The sequence below is a fragment of the Rhinoraja longicauda genome, chromosome 5 (assembly GCF_053455715.1).
Source record: "Rhinoraja longicauda isolate Sanriku21f chromosome 5, sRhiLon1.1, whole genome shotgun sequence".
NCBI classification, from domain to species: domain Eukaryota; kingdom Metazoa; phylum Chordata; class Chondrichthyes; order Rajiformes; family Arhynchobatidae; genus Rhinoraja; species Rhinoraja longicauda.
In genome coordinates, this window is record NC_135957.1 from 26,520,912 (window position 1) to 26,546,251 (window position 25,340).

The 25,340-nt window shown below is 43.8% G+C and overlaps 1 protein-coding gene across 1 annotated transcript in view; it reads right to left on the reverse strand.

Annotated features, from left to right (window-relative positions):
• Positions 1-25,340, reverse strand: part of mlip (muscular LMNA-interacting protein) — a 98,260-nt gene that overhangs the window by 47,482 nt on the left and 25,438 nt on the right. The window contains exons 3-7 of the mRNA XM_078400035.1: positions 20,707-20,859; positions 15,086-15,471; positions 6,950-7,032; positions 5,624-5,775; positions 3,770-3,838 (exon numbers count right to left, since the gene is read on the reverse strand). Coding sequence (XP_078256161.1) covers positions 3,770-3,838; positions 5,624-5,775; positions 6,950-7,032; positions 15,086-15,471; positions 20,707-20,859 — 843 coding nt within the window. The remainder of the gene's footprint in view (positions 1-3,769; positions 3,839-5,623; positions 5,776-6,949; positions 7,033-15,085; positions 15,472-20,706; positions 20,860-25,340) is intronic.

Below are 25,340 nucleotides of genomic sequence, written 5' to 3' on the forward strand. Positions count from 1 at the left end.
TTATGCCTTCTTATTTTTGATAACCCTAAGAATGAAAAAAAAGATTTTGATGATTTGATAACACAACTCTGTCAACACCAACATAAACTTTCTAACAGAATGGTTACAGTTATTTTGGAAGACAGTTGTCTTTTTCAGTAGCAATAAATACTTTAAAAAGTTTTTTATGATATATTGATCTTGTATGCTTTCACTTGTCTTGCTTCACATGTTGTGATCTAACTGAGCCGACTAAATAACGATATATCAGAATAGTTTACATCATTCATTTGACTAACCATATCCAAAGAAATTCTCCAAACACCATGCTGTTTCTTTGAATTTTCAATTGACTTTGTCTATAGCTACACTCCGGGCTGTCCACGCCTTCCTTAGCCAGATGCAATAAAGCAGTTTGTGAAAGGTTGTCGGGCAGATAAATTGATTGAGGAAGATCCAGCCACCAATCAATCGGGTTCAAATAGATTCAGAAAGTGAAGTAAAATAGTCAAAGTTTCCTGGAAATGATTAAAATGGATATCAATCAGATAGAAGCAGAAGAGCAAAAGTGAATGTGAAATCCAGATTGAGAGCGGTGTAGAGAGTATTGTGAAAAGGTCAAAGAATTGGTCAAAATGTCTGTTCAGAGACATCTCACCACATATTATCTTAATTAAACACCTTCCCCTCAATCTTCAACTCAGGAGTGCAGCTTCCAAGAAACTGGTGGCAGTGAATGTGGATCAAACAGAAGTGGCAGATTTGCATCTTGGTTAATAGTGGGATCATAAGATTATATCCCTTCCTAATGAGAGTTACAGATTGAGAAAGGGGGAACAGAGAAGTCTGTAAGGGGGAATAAGCACAAACTCAGAGAAAGAAAGGGAAATAACAGGGAGCAAAGAAAGGTTGAACCAAGACAGAGAAAATATACACTGTAAAAAATAATTTTAAAATGGTTCACATTAATTATCTGTTGGACAGAGACATGGATTTAAACTTTGTTCTTAGCCAGTACCTTTGACTGATATCGCAGAGACACGTGTCTTATTTTTCATAAAATAATGGCGACAGTAAGTTCCAATTCATGATTTCCTTGGGAAGATGTGTTGACAGATATGTGGATAGAATATCAACCAATCTCCAAAAACACGGTGGCGCTGCTAGTAGAGCTGCTGCCTTGCACAGTCAATGGCCCAGGTTCAATCCTGGCCTCGGGTGCTGTATGGAGTTTCCATGTTCTCCTGGGACAGGCAGCATCTCTGGAGAGGAATGGGTGGCATTTCGGGCCGAGACGAAACGTCACCCATTTCTTCTCTCCAGAGATGCTGCCTGTCCCGCTGAGTTACTCCAGCATTTTGTGTCTACCTTCGATTTAAACCAGCATCTGGTCAATGGGCCAAATACAGACAAATTGAATTAGCCCAGAATTGACAATTTGATGAGTATTTCCAACATATTCTGTTTTATTTCATCTTCATAAGCATTAGCTGAAAGAAATGCACGTAATCAGCATTAGTAAACTACTTCCCTGCTCTTTCAAATTGAATCAAATGGGGCTTTTAATATTCAATTGGCAGGCAGAGAACATCTCTAAAAATCAGCGCCTCCATTAATGCCACATTATTTCACAACAATTCCAATTTGATTTCAAGTTCAAGAAGTGAGAAATGGTGAGGCTTAAGTTCATAAGTTTTCGGAGCAGAATTAGGCCATTTGATTCATCGAGTCTACTCCACCATTCAATCATGGCTGATCTACCTTTCAGTCTCAACCCCATTCTGCTGCCTTCGCTCCATAACCCCTGACACAGGAACTAAATTTGTAAATTTCTCCGGTGTGGGACGAATAAAGGAATATATTATTATTATTATTATTATTGTAAAGAATCTGTCAATCTCTGCCTTAAAAATATCCATTGACTTGAGCTTCACAGCCTTCTGTGGCAATGCATTCCACAGGTTCACCACCCTCTAACTAAAGAAATTCCTCCTCATCTCTTTTCTAAAGGTACAACCTTTTATTCTGAGGGTATGGCCTCTGGTCCGAGACTCTCCCACTAATGGAAACATCATCTCCACATCCACTCTATCCAGGCCTTCCACTATTCAATGTTCCAATGAGGTTCCCCCTCATCCTTCTAAACTCCAGCGAGTACAAGCTCAGCGCTGTCAAACGCTCATCATATGTTAACCCAATCATCCCTGGGATCATTCTTGTAAACCTCCTCTGGATCCTCGCCAATGCCAGAAGATCCTTCCTCAGAAATGGGGCCCATAAACTCACATTCTGTTCACCTCATGGCTAGAGTGTTGTCGACTGTGTGATAGAGTCACCAAGCTACACAGCATAGAAATAGGCCCTTTGGCACATCATGTCCACATTGATCAAACTGACAATCTGGGTTAGTCCCATTTGCCTGCATTTGGCTCATATCCCTCTAAACCCTTCCGATCTGTATAACTGTCCAAATGTCCAATAGTCAAAACATTATAATCTCTTCAAGTGCATGACTCCTCTAGAAAATAAATCTCCTCCCTTTCGTATTTCCATTAATAATTGCAAAGTGTTATAGAGAGTGGACACTGAATTAGGGCTTAAGTGTTCTTGATGTCTTTCATTACAATACTTATGGAGGGACAGTTACCTGTTTCTTTCCTGGGTCGGCCTATATCTTAATAACACAGCAGAGTGCAGCGGAGGTACACGAGGATGCTGCCTGGATAGAAGGACATAGTTATGGGGAAAGATTGGATAGGCTGCTTTTGTTTTCCTTGGAGCAAAAGAGGCTGAGGGTGGACTGTTAAGGTTCTGAGATGCATAGAATTGGTGGATGGTCAAAATGTAATTATTAATGGAAATACTAAAGTTAGGGGATTTATTTTCTCCTGAGGAGTCAGATACTCAGAAATATTATAATTGAGTCATAGAGTGATACAGCGTGGAAACAGGCCCTTCTGCCCAATTTGCCCACACATGCCAACATGTTCCAGCTACACTAGTCCCACCTGCCCCACCTTTGGTTCAGATCCTTCCAAACCTGTCCTATCCATGTACCTGTCTGACTGTTTCTTAGTATGTTTATTATGTTTTGATAATGTTTTGACAACAATAATGTTTTGACTCTTTAGATGACCTTGGACATTTGGACAGTTAGACAGTTTGGAAGGGTTTGGAGGGAACGAGGCAAATGCAGGCAAATGGGACTAGCCTAGTTTGCCAAAGGAGAAGGTAATGGAATCAGGTACAACAACTAGGTTTAAGAGGCATTTTGCCAGACACTTAAATAGGCAAGGCATAGATGGATATGGTACTGCTGCAGGCGTTGGGGTTGGTGTTGATGGGCAAAAAGGTCAGCATGGACATGATGGGCTGAAGGGCTGTTTCAAAGATATACAAATCTCAGAGCCTACGAACAGTGCAGAATGATGATTAGCATTCTTCAGGGTGAAATGAATGTCAACTACTTGATTCAAGTTGGTTAACAATGAGGCATCCAGATGACAAATCTAAATGAACTGAGCGATTACATTTCCATAATTTTCAATGGAAGAGGAAAGTGCCATCACAAAGCAATGCTTTGTCAAATCAATACAAAGCATTCAATGGACAAAACACTGAGAAGATATTCAGCCTATCATAACCATTCATTCAATAGCGATATTATTAACCACAATGCTGTTTTAACCTTTTATTGTATAAAAGAAAGCATTGTGCAATGTCATTATCAGCCATATCCATGCTTGCAGACTTTTACATGGAAAGGCCATGTTCAGAGGCTAACACTGACCTTCTGATCCAAAAGCAGTGTATTGGTTGGTATTGCCGCAAAAGCCTTATAGCGTGACTTGATCTTGTACTGCAGGAGGAAGTGAGGGAAATAGTCAAGAAAAGAAACAGGCAGGGGAATGAGAGAGGGGGGGAGAGGGGGGAGGAGAGGGGGGGAGGAGAGGGGGGGGGAGGAGGGAGATGGGGAGGAGGGAGATGGGGGGGGGGAGGGGGAGGGGGAAGGGGGGAGGGGGGATGGGGAAGGGGGAGAGGGGGGGACAGGGACGACGACAGGGGGAACGACAGGGGGAGGACGGGGGGACGGGGAGGATAGGGGGGACGGGGGGGTAAGGGGGGTTAAGGAGGGTAAGGGGGGGAGAGGAAGAGAGGTGCAGAAAAAAGAGCAGGAGGATTTATTACTGACAAGGATGATAATAGATTTGAAAATGTAATAGTTTCAAATATAACGGGTTGTTAATGTTAAGGGCCTGATGTAACCTGCTGGTATTGCTGGGTTTCATTCAATATATTTATTTTTATTTATATTCCTGTTACCTTCAATTACAAACTTTTGTATTAACTGAAGCTATGGAGTTTTCATTGTAATTGCCAAGAAAATTATTAATACAGCAACCACCTCTTTTAGGAATTTATATAACATTTAAAACAGCAATTAATGTGTACCAAAATATTTGAATTATATTTAAACTAAGTTTAAATTAAAACAGTATTTTATTTAGTTAGAACACTGTAAATTTAAAATGTCCATAAAGCTGAAAGTCTGCATCTGGTGATCTAGAATGTAAATGACTGGAGGTAATTTCTTTGGCAGTCTTGCTTGCTGATAAATCACTGTTTGATTTTATGCACTTAATTTATTTGCACATCACTATCTTCCACTGACACGGTTTGTATTTTAGAGAGGTGCTATAATTGGGAGAAGGTTCTAAATTTCCTGCTTCCTCTGCTCTTTGAATGAAAGTTCCCTGTACATAAGGCTGTCTGCTGTAAATTATTCCAAATATCTTCAATCCTTTGGCTGAGGTGCTATTGTCAATAAGTGCTCTGCGATAGAAAATATAAAACTCTATTTTTGGTTAAATTGTTTCACTTATTTAAAGGTCTTCAAAAACCTAAAGTTTCCTCTCCTATTTTGTTTCTTATTTTATCACCCTAGCTTATCATTCCCTCCTGCAAATATCTTGTTTCCTGGGCTTTTTCTGCTGCCAGCAGTGATCTAATTTGTGGTGAAATGACTCACTGAAGACATAAGACTGCACGATTGATTCTAACCACACAGTGCAGAAATGCTCTTTCCCTATTTCTGCATCATACCGCTGAAAGGGAAGGCTCCAATCTCTTCATTTTCATATAGTTTTTCTCTTCGAAAGCTAAACTCTTCAATACACCTCAAAGAACCCCTGCGATGTGAAATGGTTCCTTGCTGGCTAATTAAAAAACTCAAAGCATTCTTTAAAATGGCTGCAATCGATATTAGTGACCAATTTACCAGCTATTTTCAGAAGCTCAGCCTGGTTTTTGAAACTGTAGTAATACTTAAATATTGCCTTACAGCAGACAACACCAAGCATTTTCAGATCGTTGGCGACCTGAATTTAACGCAAATGATCAAGACATCGCAAGCCTTAAATAGTTCTGGGAGGTGTGATTTCTTAGCATTAGTTAAAGGAGAAGTTTGGGAATTTATTTTAGTTTAGAGATTTAGTTTGAAATCCATCAGAACAAGACTGATTTACACAATTTCAATATTTCATGCAGGCTACTTCCATTAATAGAAGCAAATGATGAAAATGCCATTCAAGGAAAAGAGCCTTCATCGCTATCAATACCATGCAAAAGTAAAAGGTGCAAGTACCTGTTGTTCTGGTTTCTTAGTCTCAGTGGAACGGGATAAAGGTGGAGAATGTGTGCCGGCTCTTGGGGTGGGTGATGGTGGTGGAGGGGAGGTTATCGGACCAGGCAATGGTGGGTCATTGCTGGGGTTAGGGAAACGAGCAGCAGCGTGAGCTGGAGTATTAACATTGCCACGGAACTTAGTAAGAGGTGAAGGTTGGCGAGATAACTGCTCTGGAGTAGGAGGTTTAACCGAGGACAAATAATTCAGGGGGGTGGAATGGGAGTCCGGCTTCAAAGAGGAGGAGCGAGGAGGGGTTTGATGCCGTGTGGGTGAAGTGGTAGCAGGACCAACAGCCATGGGAGTGGGAGTAGGGCAACCAGAGTTGAGGGGAGAATTCACTGGGGTCGAGCACGAAGAAAATGAATTCACTGGAGTGGGGGATGAAGAAGCTGAGGTCGGAGAAGAAGATACGGACTGTTCTAAGATGGGGGAAGTACTGAAGGGGCTTGCAGTAGGAGAATGGGAAGGTTGTGTTGTACCAAACGAAGGATGATCAAATTTTACCGGGCAATAATTCAAACTTGAAGAGCGAGAAGATGGAGAAGTCTGGCGAGATCTTTCAGAGGGTGAAGGGCCCGACCATTTGTCTGACGAGAGAGGTTCTTGTTCTTGCATGGTAGGGGATTGATGTGAGGAATCGTGCACTGGGACAGGAGAAGGCTGTCTACGGATTGGGAGGAAGACATGGGGTGATATCGGAGGCTTTGAGTCATGACACAAGGAAGACAGCGTGGGAGTTGAATTAGCCAGCTTCAAGTGATGAGCTTTGAGTTGAGCAGAAGGGAGGGGCGGCGGAGTGTGAGCTCTCTCTCTGGAACTATTTCTATGCCTCTTAGATAACGGCGTAGAAGTGGAATGAACCGAATGAGCCGCCGGCTTTGGGAACAAAGGAGAGGACTTGGATCTGGGCGAGATAGAAGAATCTATTGAGGTCGTTCTAGAGCCGCTCTGGAAACAGGTCCTTGGCGTGGGAGAGAGTGTTCTGGCTCTTTGACTGGAAGAAGATGCCTGTGAGGTTTGTGGGGTTGGAGATTTGCTGGAAGATCGTAAACCAGTGGCGCTGGAGGATGTGGGGGAGGAAGCTGTTTCTGACCGCACTGAGGATCTGGATGATGCTGGAGTCAGTTTTCCAGATCTTAACATGGCAGTTAACAATGACAGCTGGGTCGGGGGAGAGGACCCACCACCAGGCTTTGCTAAATGACTGTGCACTGAGGCTTGATGGGAAGAGTCAGGAGTTCTGGAGCGGTGACGGGATGGTTGCTGAGAGGTGGGAGTAAGTACATTCGGGCTGGAAGGTGAGGACTGTACACATGTTGAACACCCCACTGTGGATCTCGAGGAGGGCAGGGATGAGGAAGACCAAACTGCAGAAGAGTGCAAATCACTGCAGCTCAGAGAGTGTAATGGAGCAAGAGGGTAGGGAAGAGAGGCTGCTTTGGAGATCTTGACCGAAGAGCTGGATGGAGACTGGGATTTTGTATGAAGTGCCGAAGATAAGGAACTGGAAGATAAGAAGGACGTCTCAGATGCAGAGAAGAAACTGGACTTGGGCAAACTGGAAGCCTTATTTTCTGTGTTTCTATTAGCAACAAAATAAAGCGGAGATTTATTTGACACAGGTGAAAGGCAAGCCCGCCTCTGATCAGTGGGACAGCTATCTTTACGCTGAAGTGTGGAGGTTAGTATTTGGGTACTGATGCTATGAGGAGACCGAGAAGATGTATTTGACTGTAAAGGGCAAAAAGAAAAGAGAGAAAATAAGTTACAGAAGCACCGCAATCACAAATATTCTACAGATACTGCAGAATCAGATAATTTTCCACAGAACTATCAATTTAAGTTTTATATATGCCAACGTTTTTTCCTTGCTGACCCTTTTTAATTTCATTTTTAAAGTGTGCGTATGACTGACTCCACTTTCACTGAGGTGATGGTGGTTAGTCTTTAAAAACCCTGCAAACGATTAATACAATTATTCTATTTTCACTTTCTCTGTAACTGTAATGCTTTCACACTGTAACACTAGTTTACTTTAGTATAGAGATAGATCATGCAAACAGGTCCTTCAGCCCACCTAGTCCACACCAGCCATCAATCACCCATTTACACCACTTCTATGTTATCCCACTATCCGACTAGGGGCAATTTACAAATCTGCACGTCTCTGGGATCTGGGAGGAAACCGGAGCACCGGAGAAACCCCGGCAGTAACAGGGAGAACGTGTGAGCTCCACAAGGACAGCACCCTGGCTATGATCAAGCCGGGTCTTTGGCGCTGTGGCACCCTGTAAATCTCATGCCATCTGAACTTGTTCCTACACCATCACTGGATGTAAAGGCTGGAACACTCGACCCACCAGCATTGTGGGGACACCTTCACTTGAGAGATTTCTGTAGTTCCAGAAGATGGCTCACCTGCACCTTCTCAAGGGCAGTGAGGACAATGAATGCTGTCCTTGCCAACAACGTCCACAAATGAGTCGGAAACATTATGACATTTCTTGTTATTCAAATTTCCAGAGCATAAAATAAAACTTCAGCATTATTTAAAATGCAATATCAATACTTGTTGACACCTATTTTTCACTGACTGGATAGCATGCAACAAAAAGATTTTCACTGTACTTGACACATGACAATAATAAACTAAACTAAACCAAACTATATACAATTCTTCTGTTCTGTTTGAAATGTAACTTTATAATTAATAACCTCTAATCTAATTTGCAGATCACAAGCTCTGTTAAAGAATTCCTATCTGCTGCATAAATTTTATTCATAATACAGTTTTTTTTGCATTTCCCTTCTCCCCTTCCACATTTTCCTTCTTGCAAAGCAAACCATAATAGTAGTCATTCTTGTCATGCACTTGTTAATGATACTTTTAAATAAACTCCAGTCTTCACAAAACAAGATGGCTGCACTGGGCAGTTGGATCACAAGCCATTCAGATTGTAGGAGAGTAAAACGTAAATAACCCCCTATTCAATCCTCCAGACATCCCATTAATTCGGCATCTGGCTCACCAGGTAAAGCTTCACACATTCAGCTAAAACTGACCAGACTCTCGCAATCCTCAAAGTCTTATTGACATCCTTTAGGTTGGATGGCAGTCTCCTTTCAGAGGGAATGTAAAGTAACTAAGATTGTACTTCAAAAATCAAGGGCCAATAGTGGACAGGTCTTGCTTTATGGGATAGAATATTAGTGACTGCCAGAATCATGTCCAGACAAAATGGCTCCAAGATGTTCATGAGTTCATAAAGCATATAAGCAGAATTAGACCATTTGGCCCATCGGGTCTCCTCTGCCATTCATGGCTGATCTATCTTTGCCTCTCAACCCCATTCTCCTGCTTGCTCCCCATAACCTTTGACACCCTTACTGATTAATAATCTGTCAATCTCCACCTGACCTTGGCCTCCATGGATGTCTGTAGCAATGAATTCCACAAATTTACCATCATCTGACTGAAGAAATTCCACCTCATCTCCTTTCCAAAGATACGTCCTTTTATTCTTGAGGCTATGCCTTCTGGTCCTAAACTCTCTCTCTAATGGAAACATCCTCTCCTCTCTAGCCCTTTTTGTATTTGATGTTTCAATGAGATCCCCCCTCATCTTTCTAAACTTTCTTTCTAAACATCTTTAGGGGTGGCAGGGTGGCGCGGCAGTAGAGTTCCTTGCAGCGCCGAAGGTTTGATCCCGAGTATGGGTGCTGTCTGTACAAAGTTTGTACATTCTCCCTGTGACCGCGTGGGTTTTCTCCAAGATCTTCTGTTTCCTCCCACACTCCAAAGATATACAGGTTTGTAGGTTAATTGGCTTAGTGTAAGTGTAAATTGTCCCAAATGTGTGTAGGATATTGTTAATGTGTGGGGATCGCTAGTTGGCACGGACTCGGTGGGCCGAAGGGCCTGTTTCTGCGCTGTATCTCTAAAACTAAAATGAAACTACAGTGAATACAGGCCCAGTGCTGTCAAACGCTCATTCGTTAACCCAATCATCCCGGGTTCATTCTCACAAACCTCCCCTGGACCCTCTCCAACACCATCACTTCCATCCTTACATATGGGGTCCAAAACTGCTCACCATATTCCAAATATAAGTTTCAGCTTGCTTGGAAATCAGTGACAATCCAACAGCACTCACTGCAGACCACATGTCCCACACTAGCCCGAGGCCCTCTCGGTCCCACAATCCCACATGATCCTGAAACGCGCGAAGGTCACTGGAGCATTTCTAATAATACTGTGTAACGTTATAAACGAGTGAGGTGGAGGACATTTGTCAATGGCCTATGCTCTCTAGAGGAGCAAAGAGCTTAAGAAGAAGGCAAAGAAGAAGAACGTTATTAAAAATAACCAATAAATTTAAAGCATGTTGGGGAATTAATAAAAACAGCCAATAGTCCAGAAAATCTAGCACCATCAGAGTCCAGAGTGCACTGGATTACCAATATTTTTACTTGGATGTCACGTGGAGTAATTTGTGCCTTGCATTTCCCCCATCAAATGTAAAGACCTTTGGGAAGTATGTGAGAATGTGGATGGCAGTGACAGTTCTCATTTAAAGTTTGGCAAATAAATAGTGTCCTATTCAGAATTGTGGAGCTTCAATGCACTTTTTCACTAAGAAACGGGCAAAAGATCAAACCTCCAGTTCCAAGCCAGATCATGCGAAAGTCAGAAATGCAGTTAAGGCCTCTGCCAGAGCATGCAAAAAATGCACTCCCACAATCTTCTCTTGGCATCCATCAATTTCAATCAACATCTTTAGAGAGCTCGGAGCAGGATACATTTCATTGCAGTGTCCACGGTTCACGAGAAATAGAAGTTGGAAAATATCTGATGAGTCAAACCCGTAAGGTATAATGTATGCACAGAAATGTATTTCATTACATGGTGGCAATATGAAAGATCGGCCAAACTCATAATATTGATTGCATTCTCCTTCTATAATTCTCTGATATTTAACTATGTATTGGAGGTGTAAGAAAATAACTGCAGATGCTGGTACAAATCGAAGGTATTTATTTCACAAAATGCTGGAGTAACTCAGCAGGTCAGGCAACATCTCGGGAGAGAAGGAATGGGTGATGTTTCGGGTCGAGACCCTTCTTCGGGCTGAAGAAGGGTCTTGACCCGAAACGTCACCCATTCCTTCTCTCCTGAGATGCTGCCTGACCTGCTGAGTTACTCCAGCATTTTGTGAAATGTAATGGAGGTGGTGATTTTAGTTTAGTTTAGTTTATAAATACAGCATGGAAACAGGCCCTTCGACCCACCGTCCGTGCCGACCAGAATTCCCCGCACACTACCACTATCCTACACACACGACGGACAATTTGCAATTATACCAATCCAATTAGCCTACAAACCTGCATGTCTTTGGAGTGTGAGAGGAAACTGAAGCATCTGGGGAAAACCCACAAGGTCACAGGGAGAACGTACAAACTCCATGCAGACAGCATCCGTAGTCACGATCCAACTTGGGTCTCTGCTGCTGTAAGGCAGCAACACTACCTCTGTGCTGCCGTGCCACCCTGAGTGCAAGTTGTCAGTCCTGTTGATTGGCGATGACACAGGTTATGTCATTCTCTTTTAAACTGTCCCAGGAATTTAAAGATGTTAAACATCTCTCAACTGAACACCGAGGCCTGGATTGAAATTGACTCACTGGAGCAACTCTGCTGGCTGCACCCCAGCAGGCGGCCATTATTCATCCCAGCACCCCTCAATAACTCGGGGCAGCCACTGTCCTTCTGATAATGCACAGGAGAGAAGGAGCAGGAGTGGGCAGAGTGGGCAGAGGATGGCCACAGCCTGGTCTGTGCAGGAGGTCATGTTGTTCTCCTTTAAACTGACCAGGTTACTTAAAGACATTGTAATGTGTCCAAGTCTCAATTAAGGAATATCCTTCCCTGGGTTCCCTAATGATTGGTGCCCCTCGACCCCCTCCCCCATGTCCCAGTCATGCCAACCATGCCAACCACCCTCATGTCCCAGTCATGCCATCCTCTCCCATGTCCCAGTCTCATACCATCTCTGTTGGAAGGAACTGCAGACGCTAGTTTACACCAAAGCTAGGCACAAAATGCTGGAGGGTCTGAATAAGGGTCTTGACCCGAAACGTCACCTTATTCTTTTTCTCCAGAGATGCTGCCACCTGGATTGGCATCGCTGGGGTTTGGAGAAGACCTCCTGCGGTGCCCGTAATAGAAGGGAGGTGGGATCCACAGAGACAGCAATGACTGGATAACATGAGATGGTTTGGAACGTCAGTAAACGAGTTGAGGTAGTCACCCTCTGACTTCATACGGAGATAAACTTGTAACTGCTGGGAATTAAGCTGCTCTCCAGCAGATTTGCCTCATTATATTTGCAACACGGATGTGTGCAGAGACCTTGTGATACCATGCTGATAATCGAACAACTGAACATTTATCAAAAGCCAGACAGAATCTCCCAAAATAATGGGACTAAATATAGTATGTAGTCTGCAAGTTGCCACCCCCACTGGCAAGTGGCCTGTGGGTTTTTTCCAGCATAATGATATTTAGACATGAGTAAAATAATGAGTAAAAGGGTGTGTGGTCTTGACAGTAGAAACAGTTTTGCCTTACATTGTTCCTGTTTTTAAAATAAGCTTTGACGAACACACTGAACAAGTTCATTTTGAATGAACAGTAAGTGGATCAGGTTCCAGGGCTGATATTTATTGCAGTGCGTTCTGATCATTTTGTTGTTGGGATAAATAGGAACATTGGGAAAGGAAAAGGCATTTGGCATCCCCCATCCGTCCTCATCCCATATTTTCCTTATTTCCTTACTGAATTCTGAGGCCATTCAGCCCATCAGGTCTGCGCCAGCTCAATGAGCAATCCCCATTCCCTCACATAATATCATGAGGGGAATAGATAATAGGGTGAATGCACAGTCTTGCACCCAGAGTAGTGGAATCTAAAATAAGAGGACGTATCTTTAAGGTGAGCTGGGCAAGGTGATTGGATCAGATACGAAATCGAAAGGGCAACTTTTTCACACAGAGGGTGTTGGATATGTGGTACATGCTGCCAGAGGGGAGAGTTAAGGCAGGTTAAACAACATTTCAAAATCCTTGAACAGGTACAAAGAAAGGTTCCAAAGGTTATTGGCCAAACACAGGCAAATGGGAGTAGCTTAGATGGGCATCTTGGTTGACATGAGAGTTGCTGTATGCTGTACAGATATGACTCTAATCTATTTCCCCCACATTTCCATCAACTCCACCTAGATTTCACCGCACGCACGACCCGCACGCACGCACCAGGGCAATTTACAGCGGCCAATTAGACTACCAACCCATATGTCTTTGGGACATGGGAGGAACCCAGAGGAAATCCATGCAATCACAGCAGAAATGTGCAACTCCACCCAGGATTGAAGGCGAGTTGCTGGAGTTGTTACGAGAGTCATGGAGTCATAGAGTGATACAATGTGGAAACAGGCCCTTCAGCCCAACTTGCCCACACCAGTCAACATGTCCCAGCTACACTAGTCCCTCCTGCCCGCATTTGCTCCATATCCCTTCAAATCTGTACTATCCATGTACTAGGATAGGCTGAGACATTTGTGCAGCCCCAGCCTGTTATGCCTTTGAGTCAGATCATGATTGATAAATTGGGGCCGCAACAGAGCTACAACAAACACTGTAATTTCAACTGGCACAAAATAAGAGCAACTTTCAATTTTACGCAGCATGCTTAGCAATGTATCACAACCTGAGCTATTTCACAAAGGGATTACATGCAAAATTTGGCACAGCAAAATAAAATTATTTGAGACAGATATCCAAACATATACTCAAATGTAAATGTATAAGTGTCCCAAGGGAGGAAGGAGAGGTAGAGGAGAGATTTACAGAGAGAATGTTGGAGGGCCAAAATCTCCAGCTGAAAAACCAGAGAACATAGGTTTAAAGTGAGAGAGGAAAATTTTAATAGGATAAAACTTTTTCACTCAGAGCGTGGTAGGTATATGAAACGAGCTGCCAGAGGATGTAGTGAGGCAGGTACAGCATTTAAAGGATATTTGAACAAGTACATGAATAGGAAGGTTTTAGAATATGGGACAAATGCAGGCAAATGGGAATAGCTTAGATGGAGCATCTTTGTCACAAGGATGAGGTGGGCCAAAGGATGTGTTCTTCCATGCCATATGACTATCCGCGACTCTATTCCGAGGCCATTCAGCGCATCATGTCATTGCCGGCTCACAGAGCAATCCTTATTCCCTCACAAATTTCCCTGCAACCTATTCCCCCACATTTCCGTCAGCTCCACTTAGATACCATCACTCACGCGATTTATAGCCGCCAACTACCAACCCGAGAAGGGTCCCGACCTGAAACGTCACCCATCCTTTTTCTCCAGAGATGCTGCCAGACTCGCTGATTTACTCTGACTCTTTGTGTCTATCTTTGTTATGAACCACCATCTCCGGTTCTTTGTTTCTACCAATGCCCACGTCTTTGGGACGTGAAAGAAAACTGGAGCACATGGAGGAAGCCCAAGAGTCAGAGAGGGAATCTGCAAATCCCACATGGAATTGTGTCCGAGTTACTGGATCTCTAGCTAGAATGAGCTGTGGTGTTGTGCAGCCCTTGCCTGTTGTGCCTTTGAGTCAGATCATGATTGATAAATGGGGCCATAATTGATCTACTACAAACAGCGCGATTACATCTGACACAAAATAACAGCAACTTTCAATTTTATGAGACATGCTTAGCAGTGTAAAACACCCTGAGCTATTCTATTTCACAAAGAGATTATCTGTGTGATTGACACAGCAACATAAAATGGTTTGAAACAGATATCCAAACACATGCTCACACTTTGTGTTTTTCCCCAGTCTCTATTCCTTACCATCCTTGATACAGTTCCAAGCACAGCTCATTAATGCATTGTGCATTCCTGAAGTAATGTCACTCAACACTGCACTGTTTAAAAATGATTAATATTGCATTCTTCAAAGTAATATTGACTATTAATGCACATTGTCCCCAATGTTACATCCTCTAGCATCTTATTCCATCCACAACTATTTACTACTGTACACCAGGTGTACCAAGACCTTTTGTACTTGGAGGTCTACTTTCAAGTTGGAATAAAAGACTGCAGCCTGAAATTGTCAATATAATTTCTGTGTTCATGATGTACAGTGTTGAAGGCTGTTGGAAACAGGCAATGGCATCAAGTTACTTTTCTTAGAAATCTGGTACACTTCGAAGGATATTATTCCTGAATCTTCAACAAGGTCAGTGGGAGGTTTTCCGATTGATTCGCAGGTGATATGTTACAGTTTCCAGTTCTACAATGGAGCAATCCAACATCAGATTCTATTCAAAAGATTTACTAAGCTTGAGTGAGTAAAAGCACACTTCTCTTGCCTGAAAGACTGATTCCTGCAAAGTCCCGTCCAGCTTCTCCTCAGTATCTTGAAACAAACAAACCTGCGATTCATCCCCGACAACATGCGGTCGAGCAGAAGTGCCTTTGTCGTTGATTAAAGGATTCGGATGCAAAGGCAACGTCTTTGCCGAGAGGTCTGCTCCATCTTCTCCAGGGAAGCAATCACCGTCACTTCCACATGCGCCTGTCAGAAAGACGAGTTCAGCCTTGAAAATCCCCTGGATTTGTGAAGCCTCGTCGGCAGATGCAGGCGCTCCTTCATTATTGAACCAACGTTGGTTTGAAGCTCCTTGTACAATGCCCTCTTCCACTCCAACATCTGGAGAGGGTTCTTCTTCAGTGATGCACAAAACCTGCGAAGAAGATTTTCAAAAGGTCAGTTAAAAATAGCAGTTAATTACACAATCGGACCATGGGAAAATAACAACACACCCACGGATTTATTAGTGCACAATAATACATTAAGGGAATAAGACGATTCATGTAAAAGCAAGACTATTTCTTTCCTCTGAAGGAGAGCGCCTGCATATTCCAAGCCAACCAGCTAGCTGGGCTCCAATGTGATAAACGCCCATGTCATGGCCACAGGTATCTGAGCTGGTTAGGAACTCTCACAGAGACTCCTCACTCAGCATCTCCTCATCTATCAGTAGAAAGGAACTGCAGATGCTGGTTCATAATGACAATAGACACAAAGTGCTGGAGTAACTCAGCAGGCCAGGCAGCATCTCTGGAGGAAAAGGATGGGTGATGTTTCGGGTCGCGTCACCTTCTTCATACTTCTCCTCATCTCTGCCCAGAGTGGTCAATCCACTTATTTTGATACTTTGACCCTTGGTTTTGAACATTTAACGTTTTAAAGAATTTTGGACAGGTGCATGGATAGGAAAGGTTTCGAGGAATGTTAGACAATAGACAATAGACAATAGACAATAGGTGCAGGAGGAGGCCATTCGGCCCTTCGAGCCAGCACCGCCATTCAATGTGATCATGGCTGATCATTCTCAATCAGTACCCCGTTCCTGCCTTCTCCCCATACCCTCTGACTCCACTATCCTTAAGAGCTCTATCTAGCTCTCTCTTGAATGCATTCAGAGAATTGGCCTCCACTGCCTTCTGAGGCAGAGAATTCCACAGATTCACAACTCTCTGACTGAAAAAGTTTTTCCTCATCTCAGTTCTAAATGGCCTACTCCTTATTCTTAAACTTGGCCCCTTGTTCTGGACTCCCCCAACGTTGGGAACATGTTTCCTGCCTCTAACGTGTCCAACCCCTTAATAATCTTATACGTTTCGATAAGATCACCTCTCATCCTTCTAAATTCCAGTGTATACAAGCCTAGTCGCTCCAGTTTTTCAACATATGATAGTCCCGCCATTCCGGGAATTAACCTAGTAAACCTACGCTGCACGCCCTCAATAGCAAGAATATCCTTCCTCAAATTTGGAGACCAAAACTGCACACAGTACTCCAGGTGCGGTCTCACTAGGGCCCTGTACAACTGCAGAAGGACCTCTTTGCTCCTATACTCAACTCCTCTTGTTGTGAAGGCCAACATTCCATTGGCTTTTTTCACTGCCTGCTGTACCTGCATGCTTCCTTTCAGTGACTGATGCACCAAGACACCCAGATCTCGTTGTGCTTCCCCTGTTCCTAACTTGACACCATTCAGATAATACTCTGCCTTCCTATTCTTACCACCAAAGTGGATAACTCACACTTATCCACATTAAACTGCATCTGCCATGCATCCGCCCAGTCACACAACCTGTCCAAGTCACCCTGCAACCTCATAGCATCTTCCTCACAGTTCACACTACCACCCAGCTTTGTATCATCTGCAAATTTACTAATGGTACTTTTAATCCCTTCATCCAAGTCATTAATGTATATCGTAAATAGCTGCGGTCCCAGCACCGAGCCTTGCGGTACCCCACTAGTTACTGCCTGCCATTCTGAAAGGGACCCATTTATCCCCACTCTTTGCTTTCTGTCTGTCAACCAATTTTCTATCCATGTCAGTACCCTACCTCCAATACCATGTGCTTGGTATGTGCTTCCCATGCTATTACCAGATCAGTTTGCACATAAAACATAAAACATAGAACATATACAACACAGATCCTTCAGCCTATAATTTCTGTGCCGAACATGATGCCAGAACTGTAAGAAGTGTAGATTTCCACAAATCGTTTAACTTCTATATAAGTGTTTTATTACAAATACAATGCAGAGAGCAAGTGAGAAAACCTCTGCATGGCACACCTCATGGTTACAAAGTGAAACAAATTTAATCAGCAGCATAATACAGATAACACTACAAAAATCAGGCATGGGCAATGGATCAGGTCAGCAATACGAAAGTCAGGCATGGATCAATCCACCTTGGGGATTGATCTACAAAAACCAAATCTTATCTACCTGCACACAATCCATATCCTACACATCCATATACCTTGGTTCCCTAAACATTCAGATACCTAACCAAAAGTCTCTTAAATCCCACTATTGTATCTGCATCAGCGTCCACATTCAACCGACAATGCGTTCTGTGCAGAAGACTTGCCCCGCACATCTCCTTTCAATTTTGCCTCTCTCACTTTATAGCTATGCCCTTGAGTATATGATTTTTCCATCGTGGCAAAAAGGTTCTTACTGTCTACCCTATCGCTGCCCCTCACAATTTTATATACTTCCATCAGGTCTCCCTGTGATATCCGGCATTCCAGAGAAAACAATCCAAGGCAGTCCGACCTCTTCCTGTACCTAATATCCCCTAAGTCCAAGCATCATTCTGCATGCTTTCCATAATCTCCACATCCACAGTTCAAATAACATTGGAGGCAAAACATTTTTGAACTGGCATGTACAGAAACAAGTCTAACTATGAGAATTTACAGTGTATTCAGAAAGTATTCAGGCCCTTTCACCTTTTCCACATTTTGTTACTTTACAGCCTTATTTTAAAATGGATTAAATTCCTTTTATTAATCATCAATCTACACACAATACCCCATAATAAAATGCAAAAACAGGTGTTTAGAAATGTTTGCAAAGTAATTAAAAAGAAATAATTACATAAGTATTCAGACCCTTTACTCAGTACTTTATTGAGGCATCTTTGGCAGCAATTACAGCCTCAAGTCTTCTTGGGTATGACGCTACAAGCTTGGCACACCAGTATCTGGGTAATTTCTCCCATTCTTCTCTGCAGATCCTCTCAAGCTCTGTCAGGTTGGATGGGGAGCGTCAATGCACAACTATTTTCAAGTCCCTCCAGAGATGTTCGATCGGGTTCAAGTCTGGGCTCTGGCTGGGTCACTCAAGGACATTCACAGACTTGTCATGAAGCCACTGCTGCGTTGTCTTGGCTGTGTGCTTAGGGTCATTGTCCTGTTGGAAGTTGAACCTCTGCCCCAGTCTAAGGTCCAGAATGCTCTGGAGCAGGTTTTCATCAAGGATCTCTCTGTACTTTGCTCCGTTCATCTTTCCCTTGATCATGACTAGTCTCCCAGTTCCTGCCGCTGAAAAACATCCCCACACCATGATGCTGCCACCACCATACTTCACCGGAGGTATGGTATTGGCCAGGTGATGAGCAGTGCCTGATTTCCTCCAGATGTGACTCTTAGCAATCAGGCCAAAGAGTTCATTCTTGGTTTCATCAGACGAGAGTATCTTGTTTCTCATGGTCTGAGTTCTTTAGGTGCCTTTTGGCAAACTCCAAGCGGGCTGTCATGTGCCTTTTACTGAGAAGTGGCTTCCATCTGGCCACTCTACCATAAAGGCCTGATTGGTGGAATGTTGCCGATATAGTTGTCCTTCTGGAATGTTCTCCCATCTTCACAGAGGAATTCTCGAGCTCTGACAGAGTGACCATCGGGTTCTTAGTCACCTTCCTGACCAAGGCCCTTCTCCCCTGATTGCTCAGTTTAGCTGGGCAGCCAGCTCTATGAAGAGTCCTGATGGTTCCAAAGTTCTTCCATTTAAGAATGGCGGAGGCCACTGTGCTCTTCGGGACCTGCAATGCTGCAGAAATTGTTTTATACCCTTCCCCAGATCTGTGTCTCGACACAATCCTGTCTCAGAGGGCTAGGGACAATTCCTTCGTCTTCATGGCTTGGTATTTGCTCTGACATGCACTGTCAACTGTGGAACCTTATATAGACAGGCGTGTGCCTTTCCAAATCATGTCCAATTTAATTTACCACTGGTGGACTCCAATCAATTTGTAGAAACATCTCAAAGACAATCAATGAAAACAGGATGGACATAAGGTCAATTTTGAGTGTCACAGCAAAGGGTCTAAATACTTATGTAAATGTGATATTTCAGTTATTTCTTTTTCATTACTTTGCAAACATTTCTAAACACCAGTTTTCGCTTCTTCATTCTGGGGTATTGTGTATAGATTGAGGATTAAAAAAAAAGAATTTAATCCATTTAAAAATAAGGCTGTAATGTAACAAAATGTGGAAAAAGTGAAGGGGTCTGAATATTTTCTGAATGTACTGTATCTTGGCATAAAAACACTCCAGCAAATTCTACACTTCCTATCTTAAATGGAACCTGGGCAAATGTATGTGTTTTCATCTCTAGCCTTTATCCAGTCATCTACCTATCAGCCTTGCCTATGTTCATCTATTACCTGCCACACTTTGTCTTGCACGCTCCTCTCTTTCAGCTTTCTTCCCTCCCCCACCCCCCCCCCCCCCCCTCCCCCATCACCCCACACCCCCTCCACCCTGCACAATTAGTGTTAAGGAGGGTCCCGACCCAGAACGTCACCTATCCATGCTGCCTCTCCCACTGAGTTACTCCAGAACATTGCGTCTGTTTCAGAACAATGTCAAGGTTGTTTACTGTAGAATTAGACAGAGTTGTTGCACAGAAAGAGGCAGATATAAAACTGACAACTACAGTGCTGGTTTTATTATCTAGCTTTGTGGAATGCATCATAATAGATGGTCTCCAGGATGGAAATGGAAATGTGAGCCATCAGGAGGAAGACAACAATTGAAAAAAATCCAAGGTTAAATATTTTCTTTTGTCAGGATAGCGCATGTTGTGCCAGATCTGGGAATGTTCAAGTTTATTTTCCGGTGGTCGGTCACATGTTATGTTTAACTGAGTTACAGGTTGAATATAGAAACTGACTCGTACATAAATCTTTGCTGGTCTATCACAGAAATGAGCCAATTATAATTACAGGCAATTACCGAGAAGTGAATGCTTTGCTGCCGTTAGTATTTGACTTCTCTTCCTAGCGAGAGGTCATATCAATGACTTGTTAGAGGAGATATTGAATTAAGAGTAAAAGAACGACTCACGTGATTGTTGACAAGACCATTTTTAAAAAAAGTTAAGACACGTTACATCATTATTTTTGAAACAGTAGTCACTTGACTTCAAGTCTCCTGATTGCTGCGATATGCACATTAAGTGGATATTTGGAGATTTCTATTTTAGCAGGGAAGTCCTAAAAGTGACGTGTTAGTGTTGTGCTGAGTTTTTTTTTTCTCTTCATGTCGGAAGAATTTCTTCAATGAAAAAGTAAATGCAGCAATATTGAAACTAAAGATGTTACCTCATTCATCCCTGCTGAGCTGGTCACACGGCTTCGCTGCTTTCCGGGCTGGTGAGAGAATCTGGTATCGACTATGTGAACGTGAGCAGGGAGTCTTCGAATGGGTGGCACGAACGAGAAGGCCAAGGGCTTGGCTGTTTCATTAATGCGGACCTGTGTGATCAATGAATTTAAATACACTGGAAATTAAATTAGGTCATGCATTTTCTTTCTTTTCATTAAATTGTTGCTAATAGATAAACACATACTAAAGATCAGTTCAGATCAGTTTAGTTTATTGTCACATGTACCGAGCGAGGTACAAGGAAAAGCTTTTGGTGTGTGCTAACCAGTCAGCAGAAAGACACTACATGATTATAATCGTGCTATTTACAGTGTATAGATACATGATAAGGGAATTACTTTAGTGCCAGGTAAAGCCAGTAAAGTCCAATCAAAGATAGTCCGAGGGTCTCCAATGAGGTAGATAGTAGTTCAGGGCTGCTCTCTAGTTGCTCACTACTTCAAGATGAGAAGTGAAAAAAAAACTGCTGGAGGAACTCAGCGTGTCAGGCAGCATCTGTGGAGGGAAACGGACATGGAGGACGTTTCAGGTTGGGACCCTTCTTCAGAGGAATAAGAGTCTCAGACAAAGAAGGGTCCCAGCCCAAAACATCGTCTGTGCATTTCCCTCCACAGATGCTCCCTGATCCGCTGAGTTCCTCCAGCAGTTTGTTATTTGCTCAAGATTCCCATGTCTTGTGTAAAGATTGATAGTTTGATTTGTGTTTGACCAATATCTCAAATCATAGCTAAAAGACTCATGAAAACAATACACTCCATGTTTCATAAATGAGAGGGAGACAGCATCCTGACAAGACTGCAAACATAATTAGACTGCAAACATAGATTCAATATCAGTATCAGTAATGTGATGATTCAAAACCTTGCAAAACCTATAGAATATAAAACAGAGTTAACACGAAAAGAACACTAGTATTGAAAACGTAGAAAATAATCAAATAAATGTCATTTAAAATGTCTCCCAAATAACAGGATGGCACGAGTGTCCCGGGGAGCCACACGCGTGGCATGAGTGTCCCGGGGAGCCACACGCGTGGCATGAGTGTCCCGGGGAGCCACACGCACGGCGGGAGTGTCCCGGGGAGCCACACGCGTGCGGCGGCGGGAGTGTCCCAGGGAGCCACTCGTGTGCGGCGGCGGGAGTGTCCCGGGGAGCCACACGCACGGCGGGAGTGTCCCGGGGAGCCACACTCGTGGCACGAGTGTCCCGGGGTGCCACGCGTGCGGCGGGAGTGTACCAGGGAGCCACATGTGGCGGGAATGTCCAGGGGAGCCACGCGTGCGGCGGGAGTGTCCCGGGGAGCCACGCGTGCGGCGGTAGTGTCCCGTGGAGCCGCCCGGGCCGAATCCACCAGCAGAACAATCACGCCGCCGTCGACCAGAGCGACGACCGAAGAGCGGAACGCAGCCCAGTGGGTCCGACCCGCCCCACTGGCCTCCCAGGGGAGTGCGGAGAAGCCGGGCGACGAGGCCTGCCTGGGTTGAAGGAGCCTCAGTGGGAACCCCGGCACCAGCAATAGCCCCGACGCCAAAGGGAGCCTCGGTGGTGTTGGGGCTTCAGCGGCAACGGGAGCCTCAGCGGCAATGGGAATCTCGGTGGCGCTGGAGCGTGAGGGGGGAAGGGAAGACAATGGGGACATGATGTGGGGGGGCAGCCGTGAGGGACGGTGGGAGATCAAAGGGGGACCTGGTGTGGGGGAGGTGGGGCACTCGTTTAGAATCCTCTGCCCAGGGGATAAGTCTGTGTTTGTTTGTTTGTTTGTTTGTTCATTTGTTCCGGTGAAGGCGCTGTGCACACGGCAACAGTCGCCTAACGGTTGCTTGTCCTTTTCTTTTTTTTTGCACTGTTAATTTCAAGCTTTAGTGTACCTTGTGTATTATGACTGTTGGCAGACCAATTTCCCTCCAGGGATGAATAAAGTTTTATCGTATCGTATTGTATCGTAGTATTACTCATTTGAAGTGCCAACTAGTGGATTAGCTTCTGAAATCTAAGATTTAGTTGGATTGCATCAAAATGAAACGGAGACTATGCAAGAGTGTTCTGGGAAGTTGTAGTGTCCACACAGTTTTCGTGAAGTGCTAATTCTTTAGCATCAGCAAGGAATGCCAATGATGATTCATGATCAGCATCGTAATCAGTCTCTTGTGGAATGGAGGAAGGTTACGTGAGGGGAGAGGGAAGAGATGGGTGAGAAAGAAATAGTGTTTTCCACACACTAAAAAGCAAATCAGCCATAAAATAGGATCAATAAACATAAACTGCTTCTACTTTTTGGGGATCAATATACCCAATGGATTTATTGCCAAACTGAATAATGGTGAATTTTTCTGAACCTGTTTTTTGACTTAACTGCGCCCTGGTTGTATTGGTGAGGTAGAATTACTTCCCAATTTAGACCGTCAAATCTCATAAAGCTGCTTATTTTTCCTACTTCACAAAACTATTTTAAAAAAATGCAAATCTGATTACAAGTTATATTAAGCACTTTAAGCAAACACCTCACCACTCTCACCTCATTTATTGAAGACTGATCATTGTAGAGTCCCTCTCCTCTGTAAATTGCATTGCTATTAAATGATTTAACTCGCTGACAACTTGTTTACATAATTATTTTCTACTTCATTTCAGCTAAGATGGCACAATTAGATTGCATGCGATCCAAGGAAACATAGCCAACTGGTTAGAAAATTGGCCTAATGGAAGGAAGCAGAGGGTGATGGTGGAAGGCTGTTTTTTGGACTGGAGGCCTGTGACTAGTGATGTGCCTTTGGGTCCAGTAATGGAGCCATTGCTGTTTATCATCTAATCAATGATTCAGTGTCAGTGGCTCCCTCTCCCCTTTCCCCTCGCCACCCCATTCCCCCTCCTCACCCACCCCTCCCCTCTCCATCCCCCCCCCACATTGAGAATAATTTTATTTTTTTTAACAGATGTACAAGGCACGATTAGTAAGTTTGCAGATGACAATAAAGTGGGCAGTCTTGTGAAATAGCGAAGATGGTTGTCAAAAATTGCAGCAGGATCTTCATCGGTTAGGCAGGTGGGCTGGGGAATGGTTGATGGAGTTTAATACAGAGAAGTGTGAGATGTTGTATTTTTGGAAGTCTAACCAGGGCAGGACATACGCAGTAAATGGCAGGGCTCTGAGGTGTGTTGTAGAACAGATGGATCTAGGAGTGTAGATACATAGATCCTTGAAAGTGTCACCACAGGTAGATGGTCAAGAAGGCGTTCAGCACATTGGAACTGAACTGAAAAGATGTATGCACCTGGTTGAGTCCTTCAATCTGACTCTACATACCACTGGACCCACTCACAAGCTAGGCCATACACTCGATCAAGTGTTATCGTCCGGGTTCCCAATCTGCAATATTGAAATTACTGAGGCTTGTCTATCAGATCATAGCGCTGTTACTTTTGATGCATCTCTGCCTTTATCTCCCACCAAATCTCATCTCCCTGTTCGTTACTCCCGCTATATAAACGCACTGACTGCCAGTAAGTTCTCCGAGGCTCTCATAGCTGCCCCCAACATCTGCACTATTGAGGCTTCTCCCCCCCATCTCAGCACTGAGGATCTCATCTCTTTATTTAACACCACTTGCTCTTCCATCTTGGATTCTGTTGCTCCTCTTAAAATGAAAAAGCCTAAGCCCAAAGGTCAGCCTTGGCTCAATAACACCACCAGAGCCCTAAGAAGGGAGTGCCGTAAATCAGAACGGAAGTGGAAATCTGATAAGCTTCAAATTTCCTTCGAAATTCTGAGAAACAATCTTCTCAAATACCAGGAAACAGTAAAGTCTGAGAGAGCACAATACTTTTCTGACCTTATCTCCAAAAACACTCAAAATTCCAAGATCCTATTTAGCACTATTACCTCTGTCATATGTCCCGCCCCAGTACCAGCTTAGTTGGGTCCCCTGCGAAGTGCGAAGAATTCTCTAAATTTTTCACCAGCAAAGTCGAGAACATTAGAATGAACATTTCCCCTCCCACCCGTGACCTAGCTGTCTCACTAGTCTGTTCATCTAAATTGGACTGCTTCCAACCCATCACTCTATCCTCCCTTGCAAAGCTTGTCTCCACCATGAAACCTGCAACCTGCCCCCTTGATCCTGCCCCCACTACCCTTCTGAAGGATGTCATTGCAATAGCCGGTCCCAGCATCCTCTTTATCATCAACAGTTCTCTGGCCACTGGCAACGTTCTAACCAGTTTCAAGTTTCCTGAAAAAACCTAACCTAGACCCCACCTTACCTAGCAACTACAGGCCCATTTCCAAACTGCCATTCCTGTCAAAAGTCCTTGAAAAGGCAATTCTAAACCAATTAATGCCTTACCTACACCAAAATACAATCCTGGAAGGTTTCCAGTCAGGTTTCAGGGCCCACCACAGCACAGAGTCTGCCTTGTTGAAGGTACACAACGACCTGCTTCTCGCCATCGACACCGGCGACTGTGCTATCTTGCTCCTTCTCGACCTCAGTGCAGCGTTTGATACAGTGGATCACACCATCCTTATTGACCGTCTCCGGTACGGGGTTGGCGTTGATGGCACTGCCCTGAG